At 51.0% G+C, this 10,991-nt stretch overlaps 1 protein-coding gene across 1 annotated transcript; it reads right to left on the bottom strand.

Moving 5' to 3' along the window:
- Positions 1-2,725: 2,725 nt before the first annotated feature.
- LOC311372664 (protein SON-like) lies at positions 2,726-10,988 on the bottom strand (the record flags this gene model as incomplete). The annotated part of the gene is made up of 8 exons (XM_084489632.1): positions 2,726-3,036; positions 3,231-3,332; positions 4,228-4,343; positions 4,864-4,932; positions 5,785-5,932; positions 9,222-9,338; positions 10,155-10,265; positions 10,722-10,988. Coding segments are annotated over 8 exons (1,008 nt in total), but the record flags the coding sequence as incomplete, so codon positions are not given.
- Between the last annotated feature and the right edge of the window lie 3 nt (positions 10,989-10,991).

Genomic DNA, 10,991 nt, shown 5'->3' with positions numbered 1-10,991 from the left:
CACCTGAGGACACAAACACACACACATATATCTCAGGACACACTCACACAGACGTAGACACACGCACACACACTTGACAGACACACACACACACACAAACCTGAGGACAGACACACACACACACAAGCACAGACACACACGCACACAAACACACACATCTCAGGACACGAGGAAGACACACACACACACACACATCTGAGGACAGAGACACACACACACACACACCTGAGGACAGACACACACACACACACACACAAACCTGAGGACAGACACTCACAAGCACAGACACACACCTGAGGAAACACACACACACCTGAGGAAACGCACACACACCTGAGGAAACACACACACACACCTGAGGAAACACACACACACACCTGAGGACACGGGCTCCGCCCTCGGCCTGCTGATGAAAGAGTAAGAATGTTCCGTGTATGTTTTGGGGGGGGGGTCTTGGGTGCCACCTTGACACATAACAGCGGCGCGCGCCCCCCCCCTCACGTCACCCTTAAGGTTTCCTGTTCCTGAGTGCGAGGGGGGGGGGGGGGGGGGGGGGGAGGAGGGGGAGGGGTTCGACAATGGCCGCCCGCTTCAAAGACGCGTCGTAATTCGCGCCGAGGGGACGGTGATGAAAGGACAATGGTGGCGGTGCTCAGGTGTGGGGTTTAGAGGGGCTTAACAGCTGCCCTCTCCTTCCTTTCCTCTTTGCTCTCTCTCTCTCACCGTCTCTCTCTCACACACACACACTCTCTCGGGGGGGGGGGGGTGCAATAACAAGGTTAGCACCTTGCGATTTGTCCAGGATGTGAGGTCTGTTGTTGACCTGTCATCACAACGGCACTCCCCGGCCAATTTTATTTTCCGAAACCCTTTCCCTGTATTTTTTGTTGCTGTTGATTATATTGTATTTATATTTAAGTGGGGGCAAAGCTGAGAAAAGTTGCTGTTTCACACGTGATATATTTCAGGGTTTACCCACGGTGTGAGTGTGATCAAATCACAACGCGATGGAAAATAATGATTGAAATAAACTGAACTCGTTAATGTTTTTGTTCACGTTCCTAAGGAGGTCAAATTAACATCATTCCATGTCTAACCCCTACCCTAACGTCGTCTGATGTGTAGTATTGCAATTGGTCGAACGCCATCATGCCGTGTGATTCTAACTCGTGCGATTGGTCGCTTCTTCTCTCCGCAGGGAGCCACTAACCCCCTGGATCGACGCAGCCAGCAGCAGGGTCCTTTGGTGCTATTCAAACGTTGGGCTCTCCTCCGGTGGGGGGGGGGACGAGAGAGAGAGAGCATCACTATACTCTCAGAAAAGAGAGAGACCGCCTTCCCCCCCTAAACACACACCCCCCCCACCCACACACCCCCCCCTTATCCTCCATCCAAATATGAACCCTCCTTTTTCTTGTGTCGCCTTTCACACGCCGTTCTGTGTTTTGTAAATTTGTGTTATACCTCATTTTATCAACTTGTCGTTTGTCGCTACTGGTTGTTGTTTTTTTCCAGACCAATTGATGCCAATGAACCAACGACGCGAGTGGAGCTTTAAAAATGTGTAAAATGTTATGTGACTCGCGTTTCTTATTTTGTAGTTTTTCAGATCTCTTTAAAAGCCAAAGAACAACGACAAGAGAGAGCATGTCCTTTACAATGTGATATCCCACGTCATTCGCCGGCGGCGGCGGTCGGTACGCTAGGTCGCTGAGCTAGGTCAAGCATTTTAAAATCGTCTGTTTGTTTTGCCGGTCGGGATTTAAAATAAATAAAAGACATGGATGAATGGAAAAAAATAAAAAGACTCTTACTGGTTAGCTATACATGCTCAGAAGGCTGGTATAACTGAACCACTTGCCCGGCCGGAGGGGCTACGTGCTAACCGCTACGTGCTAACCGCTAGGTGCTACCGCCCAGACGGGTGAGAATCAGTCCCGCGTGTTTCCCCCGCCCATCAGGTCACTGTGATCAGCACAAAACATTGTATTTCTCTGCACTGCTACTCCCTATTTTTCTACACGTGAGGAAGTGACTTGTTATTCTACTTTTATTACTACTTTTTAAAAAAATCTTTGTATCTTTTTTATAAGATGTGATATTTATAACAAATAAAAATGTGATTCTGGATTGGATGGATTCTACCGTGTCCCTGTGCTTTGTCTTTGGTTGCAGCCAGCTGAAATAGTAAAACATGAATTCTTATACTTATACGAGAATTTATAGTTAATGACAAGATAGCGTGGACTACCAGGACTTGAAACCCGGTCTCCGGTGTGCAAATCTTTCTTTAGTAGGATGGTAGGGGCAAGTACCGCCTTTTTTGCCTCTGATTGGTTAGAAGGGCTCTCCTCCGATTGGTTATTTGATTTGGTGCTGAAACGGGTTAGGGTAGTTAGGGTTAGGCTTAGGGTAGTAGTAGTGGTTAGGGTTAGGGTAGTAGTGGTTAGGGTTAGGGTTAGAGTAGTAGTGGTTAGGATTAGAAGATTCACCTCCGGTGTTGATAACCCATGACGTAGAAGAAGACGATTCTAGAAATGTCCGAAAACACCTCAGACAGAAGAAACTTCAGACTAATTCAAGTACATAAAACAGCAACGCAAAGCACGTTGAAGACCAATAGTCAAAAACAAAGGGAACGCAAGCAGGTCTGTTTTACCGTCACTCATTAAAAAATGCGTACAAACGGGGATAACGGAGGTAAATACAGCTTTAATCTTTTTAAAAATCACAGTCAATGTGAAAAATCAGGCTACCTGACGAATGAGTCTGCAGAGACGGTTCCGACACTTCACTATCCATTACACACTATTACACTAATACAATATTCACTATCCAGTACGCTGTGGTTGATTGAGGAGCGGCGGTGGTGGTGGTGGTGGTGGTGGTGGGGAGCGGGCTGTGCCATGTAACAAAGACAGTTAAAACCACAGGCCCACATGTAGCACATGTAGCACATCAGGTGGAGAACAGGGGTCCGGTTGAGGCCGCTGTAAACACAGGTCCGGTGTACAGCCCCGGTCCGTCCGAAGGCACCTACCGACGCACAAGCAAACCACAGCCTCAGCATCCGCTCTGAGTGACAGGTCGTGTCCACCAATGGCGGTCCCCATCAAGACGTCGGGTGGGATCACGTCAAAGACGCGACCCCCCCCCCACCCCCGCTCTGAGAAGGATCCGGTGCGACCGGGGGGTGGGGGTGGGGGTGGGGGTGGTGGGGGGGGTCTTACCTCGCCCAGGCCCTGCAGGGCCACCATGGCGGCCATGGCCTTGGCGTGCTTCTTGTTGGGGCTGGCCGTCTGCGGCTGGTAGTCCACGCTGTTCACCGTCACCTGGAGGGGAGGGGCCGTCAGAGGGAGAGGACGGAGGGAGGGAGAGGGATGGAGGGAGGGAGGGGACAGAGAGAGGGAGAGGACAGATGGAGGGAGGGAGGGGACAGAGAGAGGGAGAGGGATGGAGGGAGGGAGAGGACAGAGGGAGGGAGAGGACGGAGGGAGGGAGGGGACGGAGGGAGGGAGGGGACAGAGGGAGGGAGGGAGGGAGGGAGGGAGGGAGGGGACGAGGGAGGGAGGGAGGGAGGGAGGGAGGGGACGGAGGGAGGGAGGGAAGGAGGGAGGGAGGGAGGGGACGGAGGGAGGGAGGGAGAGGACGGAGGGAGGGAGGGAGGGAGGAAGAGGACAGAGAGAGGAAAACGAGATCTGCTTGGAACCTTCTAAAGAGTGTCTTGAGATAGACTAGCTTCACTTTGTTCCCTCGGTTTGCGTCAACCCTGCGGGACACCGTGATCTAAACCTTACGCACGCTCTAAAACTTTTTTTAAGCCCATGTGTAACTGATTCAGCGGACTCTAACGGGTTATGCGTGCGTATACGTTTTCGGAGCGTCGCGGTTTTCGGTTGTAACCTTGGCGTGGCCACATCTCTTGAAAAGGAGGTTGCCAATCTCTACCTGGAGATTCTACCTGGTTAAATAAAAGGTTAAAAAGGGACAGCTCCCTCAAAGACTTGTGTTATTTTTTCCTAGACCTCTGGGGGGGGTCTAGGGCAAGGGGCGTGTCATAAATACATGGCATCTTAAGCCCTTTGAGACTGTACCTGTGGTTAAGGGCTATACAAATACAATTGAACAGTAACACGTGTTTCAGGCCGGGGGCAGTGCAGGACACAGAGTGTGAAAGTGCGCCACCGCCGCGCCGGGGGGGGGGGGGGGGGGGGGGGGGGGTCAAACCTTGAACAGGAAGTTCTTGCGGTGGTCGGGCCCGCTGTGGTGCACCATCACAAAGTCGGGCTGCAGGATGCGGCGCTTGTTGCACAGCTCGATCAGGGCGGAGACCGGGTGTTTCCCTGGGAGGAGGAGCGGGTCAGAGCACAGGACATGAAACACTGCTCTCGCTTTTTTTCCCGGATTCTCATTCCAACATTACTTTGATCTGAACATTTTGTAACCTCCAGTCCAAACGTTCTCTTTTTTTTATGTATTTGTCTATTCTTTTATTTGATCAATTTTTTATTATTGATCTGGTTTTCTCACGGTTTTCTTACGGTTATATATATATATATATATATATATAGAATTTTTTTATTTTCTCCTTGAATACTTGAATATACAATAAATGTACGTTTGTTTACCTATCTGTGGTTCTTTGGAATCTGATAAAGAGTTCAAAAAAATGGATCTGAACATTTTATAGCGTGTACATTAAAAAACACGTCGGAAAATAGTTTGACATCTTAAAGACAGATCGTCTATTGCCAAGTCTCGCCCCCCCCGCCCCATCCTGTAGTTACTGTTACTAACTCGGAAAAAAAAACGAACCGCTGATTGGAAAGTGGTGCGCTGTGCGTGCGTGTGGGTCCATCTTACCCATGAGGTCCTTGGTCACCACCAGCCCCCCTGTCTGCTTCTGAGGCTTCTCCCCTGAAGCGACAAGCCCTGAAAACACAAACGCAACGCCGACGTTGACTACTTCTCATATCGCCATCATTTGGACAATAGTAACAATACATTTGATATGAAAGCGCCTTTCAAGGCTCTCAAAGAAAAACATATATACAATCAGAAACAGATGCACAAAAAAACCAATATAAATTAAAAAGTTTAAATAAGGTGGACAACGGGTGATGGCGATGCGGTGATGTGGGACGGGAAGATCTGGAGGGGTAAGCGGATTTGGGCGACCGTGTGCTCAGGCGGTAGAGTGGGATGGCCGATGATCGGAGGGTCGGCGGTTCGATCCCCGCCCTTGCCACTTGTGTCATGGTCGTTGTGTCATCGGGCAAAGACACTTCACCCACCTTGACTCGTGTGAATGTGTCTGACTGCTGTGTGTTTGAGGTGGCGGTCGGAGGGGCAGTGGGCGCTGAATGGCAGCCACGCTTCCGTGCGTCTGCCCCAGGGCAGCTGTGGCTACTATCGTAGTTCACCACCACCGGTATGACATGTGTGTGAGTGGTAAGCGTCTTTGTGTCATTGCCCTAACCCTAACCCAAAATAAAATTATTATTATTATTTCAAAAGGTGAGTTTTGAGCTTTGATTTGAACCGGGATATGGAGTCGGTGTTGTGGATGCCGGGGGGGGGGGGGGGGGGCAGAGCGGCTGAAGGCTCTGCTCCCCATCGCGGGGAGACGGGCAGAGGGGACAGTGAGGTGAACGGAGGCCGGGAGGAGCAGAGTGCACGGGAGGGAGTGGGCGATTCGAACAAGGTCTGACGTAATTATCGTGACGTTTGAACCCCCCCCCCCCCCACCCCGTGTTTGAAAGGGATTGTGGGTAAAGCGCCGACCTTTGCGGTCGATCTTGAAGTCGATGATGATGGGCTCCACCGTGCCCTCGCGGTTCCGGCCCAGGCCCTCGCCCGTCCGCCAGCCCATCTTCCTCATCAGGAACTCGCCCACGCCCCCGGACACGGGCGCCGCCCGCAGGAACTGGTCCTGAGGAGGGGAACGAGTGGAGAGAGAGAGAGAGAGAGAGAGAGAAAGGAAAGACAAGCAGGAAAAAGAGAGAGAGCGAGAGAGAGCGAGAGAGAGAGAGAAGGAAAAAGAGAAAGAGAGAGAGAGAGGCGAGAGAAAGGAAAGAGGCGAGAGAGAGAGAGAGGCGAGAGAAAGGAAAGAGGCGAGAGAGAAAGAAAGAAAGAAAGAAAGAAAGAAAGAAAGAAAGAAAGAGAGAGAGAGAGAGAAGGAAAAAGAAAGAGAGAGCGAGAGAAAAAAGGGCAGATAGAGAAGAGATAAAAAAGAAAGCGAGGAAGAGAAAAAAAATAACAGAGGGGGTAGAAAGAGGGGCAATTAGCCGGTGCCAAGGACGGTGCGTAGGAGTGCAGTAGAGATGGGTACGGAGAATCGTCGGCCACTGCCTTTTTTTCCACAAGCTCTCTATTTTACTTAATTGCACAGCCATCTCTATCCTGCATCTCTATAAGTGTTTGGTTTGTTTTATTAACCAAATCAACTCAAATGCACACATTTTTGGATTAATCTAAATCGTCTCAAAGATTGTTATTAGCTTATTACAGTCAAACATTATCAGCGGGGAGCCTGAATGTCATCCTAGCACTCTTGTCAGAAACTACGACAATGAAGCCCGGTCTAGCATTAGCATCGTTAGCATGTGTCGCATTTAAAAGAAGTGGCACTCTTTTGAGAACGTCGCGAGAACGACTGAACCGGTAAAACTAGCTCCCTCCTTCCCATCCCTAGCGTGCGCTGCGTGTATGCATCTACACACACACATACACACACGCACACACATTACATACCTGTTAGCCAGCAGAGCTCACATCCACTCTCTCAACACACACACACACACACACACACAGGCTGCAGTGGGTGAAGGATGCTGGGTGTGGGTACGTACCTAGCCCCTCCTCTCCACCCTGTTGAAGCCCCCCAACCACAGAGAGGGGCCGTGCGCTGCCGTCGGCCCTGTAGAGGTCTAATGATACACAGAGAGGTGAGAGTTCACAGGGTCGCCATTGCGACCGCCGCAAACTCCCACCTCCCCCGTCCGCCCCACCTCCCCTCCCTCCTCCTCCTCCTCCCATCAAGGTCAGAACTAAAGCCCGACCCGGGGGCCAAAGACCAAGACCTAGACCTGACCCAGGCGCCAAAGACCTAGACCTGACCCAGGCTCCAAAGACCTAGACCTGACCCAGACCTGACCCAAGCGCCAAAGACCTAGACCCGACAGACCCTGAAACACAACCAAAGCTAGGTCGTGTCCAGACAAGGCTGTTTGCTGTGCGAGTGGCCTACAGCTTTCTATGCATGGCTTTATCAATCAAGGCTTCAACTATTAAAGCCCCGGATTGTGGCGGGAAGAATGTCATTTCAAAATATGAGCTCTATTTGAACTTGGTTTGATTGAAGGAGTCAAACCCAAGACGTGGCCCCACACCAAGAGATGAAAAAACGAAAAAAACGAAATTCAAAAGTCTACATTTTCTATCTCTTGTGTACCGGTCGGGCAGGAATTGAACCTTGACCTTGACGTCCTTTAAACCATCGTGGTCCATCGAGACGGATTACTTTATGTTTATGGACGAAAAAAAAAGTAAAGTAGAGTAAAACTCCTGACTCGTCCCTTGGCCTTGGGGTCCGGGTGGTTAAACATGCTGATAAGACCTGATCCACCCCCCCCCTCCTCCTCCCTTTCCCCAACACGCCTCCCTCTCCCTCCAGGGGGGGGGTGGGGGGAGGAGCCAGGTGGGCACAGAGCTCCAGGGAGTGGAGGCAGAGGAGGGCGCTACACTGCCCCCTAGAGGCCGGCCGCAGGGCTGCGCCCGTACCTGCTGTGGTGGTTGAGAATAAGAGTGAGACGCGTGCGTTGCCCGTGCCGCCGCGAGAGGAGCCCAGAGCTGTATAGAAAGAAGGGGGGGTGGGGGGGAGAGGGTCCACAGCCGCTGGGAAGAAGTGATCTCCAATTAAAACAGGACTTGGCCTCTCGTTAGTAATTTCGACAATTTACAATTTTTAATTTTTTTAAATTTTTCAACTGTTCATTAATAGACAGTGTTGGAATGCAGCTGAACGTCAGCGTGGACAGCCTTCAGTGCAGTGGACAGTGCAGGGGTAGCAGCAGAACTGTGGTTGTCATGTGGTGGCGGGGGGGGGCTGGGGCAGCTATCAGCTATACAGCTCTGGGTTGCAAATCGGCGGGCACAAACAACGCAGACACCTTTCAGAGTGTGGGGGGGGGGGTGGGGGGGGTATTGATCGATATGGTAGAGTTAGTGTGTGTAGGGTGTGTGTGTGTGTGAGAAAAGGAACACGCCAACTTTTTTAAGGGGAGGGCGGGGGGGTGGGGGGAATGATCTCTTTGTCCGTCTCCCCCCCCCACCGTCCGGAGGAGAAGATGGACACCGGTTTGCATCTGTAAAGACAAGTCCCCCGGCTGCGTGGTTAGCCGTTAGCGCGCCCCATGGAAGTGGAGGGGGCCCGAAGCCTCGAGCTACGTAGCTTCTGTGAAGGGAGTTTCAGGATGGAACTGCGTTTTAAGGGATTCGTCTCGAGTCTCACTGCGAGTGGAGGTAGAAACACAGCAAGACGATCCGTCTACTACTGTTATTTGAGATACGGTGTGGCTGGAAAAAAACCGATTGATTTTATAAATGTTTTGATGCATCAATTGTTTAGATATGGAATGCTTCACGGTTATGTTTGTCATCTTAAAAAATAGAGAAAAATCCGAAATGCACCGTCCGCATCACGAGTCTGGAATTATATTTGAACAAGCGTTAATAAAATTATATTGAATCGCAATAAATCGTGATACGTTTCACACTGTGTATGAAACGTGACACGTATCGCTTTGCGGCTCATGTCGTGATATGCATCATCCAATCGATAAGGTCCAAAAGTACACGCTGCATTTAAAACAAAAACAGTCGATTGTGTTTTAATCTCCGCTCACAGTGATTACGTGAGACGAATCCCCTAAAACGCATGACTGAACGCTGTGAAATTTGAAATGCTGTGAAATTCACATCCCAGAAGCCACACTAGAAGCTCCCACCCCCTCTCCTCCCACCTCACTTCCATGCAGGGTGCCAACAGCTCACCGCGCAGCCCAAAGATGTCTTCTTTTGGGGGCACGTGCGCGCTAAAGTCAAGCATGTGGGGAGCACGTGTCCTTTCGCGTTTGATCGGCCGTCCACGTCCCGTGTGCGTCTACCCAGGACGTGGAGCTAGCCAGTGTTCTACGCCCCTGCCTGCCCTACTGGGGTACCTTTTTGAGCCAGGCCTGGGGCCCGCTGCTGGACAGCTCTTCGGAGGTGAGGACCGTGGCCCCCGTGGAGCCGGTGAACAGCCCCGGGATGGTGTTGGACTGGGCCCACGCGTCCACCTGCAGGGGGGGGGGGTGGTGGTTAAGGCTTGATTATGGTTCCACGTTCACGCGACGCAATGACCGCACAGTCGCGAGCCTTTTATGGTCCTGCGTCGGCTTTACGCGTCGCTATGCGTGTCCGTGGTAAAGAGAGAACAAATAGGTGGTCTTTGTCTGTGCATGCAGTTACTTTACAATTGGTCTACTACTAGATGTTTTGATTATGGTATGGATTCTAGCAACGTGAAAGCTGAATACGAATTAAACAATGTGCAACAAAAACAGAAGATAGGCTGCGAAGTTGGTCGTCGTTCTCCATTCTGGTCATTACATTCAAAGTCTACGACGACCCAATACAAAACGTCTCCGCTTTATACGGATTACTAGCGAGTAAAAAAAAAAAAAAAAAAAGGTTACGGCTATGAAGGCAAAAGTTACATGTTTTGCCTTTTGATTTTTTTTTACATACAAGCGTGTTGCCGGAAATTATGTAGTTGGAGGACCGATCTCAGCACTTGCTGCTGCGTCGCCTCAACGCAAGGTTAAAGTTCTTGGGAGGCGCGCGTCAGGCCCTTGCGGTGGATGCAAGGAGGGTCCCCGCAAGGACGTAAACCCTCTTACGTTGCGTCGACGTAGAACCATAAAGACCCCTTTAGGCACCGCACATACAGTTGTGTGGCATCGCTCCACCAAGATCCCAACCCATTCTAGACCGCTTCAGAGCACGGCTTATCGACTGCTAGTAAAAAAAGGTATTGAGAAATGAAATACAATATCAAAAAAAAAGCATCCATAAACAATATCATATGGCCCGCTCACTGCGGGTGCTTTTACCTGCTCTTGTGCGCGGCTGAGCATGCTGATGGCGCTGACGTCGTACGGGTTCTCAGCCAATCGCCTCTGAGCTTTGATCCTCTCGATCACAGCCTGGGAGATATCCACCGGCTGGAGGGACAACGCGGTGGAGACCGTGAAGCCATTAGAAGCACGTAAATGCACGCAAAGAAAGAGTTAATACGTGCAAAGAGGAAATACGTGCAAAGGCCATAAGTCACCATTAAGGCAAGGCAACTCTATTTATGTAGCGCTTTTCATACACGAGGCTTCAAAGGATTCAAAGTGCGTCACGTAAAAACATCGTCATACAATAGAATATATATACAATATAGAAAATAGACAAATAAAATAAAAGGCATTGTGGAAGAACTGCAAAAGTTAAAAGTGCAATGAATGTAAGATTTAGCGGAAAAGCCAAAGCAAACATTAAAGTCTTCAGTCACGTTTTAATAGTGGTCATTCCTGCAATTTGTTGCATAGTAACTAAATCCTGCAAATACGGTGAGAAACGGTGAGATAAAGGACTTGACCTACGGGGAGGAGGGGTGGGGGGAGGGTCCTCACCTGTAGCGGCGGCTCGGGGAAAACGCTGTCACTGGCGGACACGGCCGCCGCCGCCTGCGTCGCAGCCGCCGGGGTGACCGCGGGGGGCTGCGTCTCGGCGACCGTCGCCCCTGGCGACGAGGAGGCCGTCGTCGATGACGACGACGGAGGGCACGCGGCCGCCTTCATGGCGGCGGCGACGGCCGCTGCCGCCGCTTTGGCCGCCGCCGCCGTGGTCTTCTCCACCTTGACCCATTCTCCGTAGGCACCGGGGGCGTCGCCCTCCTGCAC

The sequence above is a fragment of the Micromesistius poutassou genome (genome assembly GCF_964030765.1).
Source record: "Micromesistius poutassou genome assembly, contig: SCAFFOLD_6174, whole genome shotgun sequence".
In the NCBI taxonomy this organism is placed as follows: Eukaryota; Metazoa; Chordata; class Actinopteri; order Gadiformes; family Gadidae; genus Micromesistius; species Micromesistius poutassou.
Note: the sequence above shows the minus strand (reverse complement) of the source record. Positions and strands in the feature narration are given on the sequence as shown.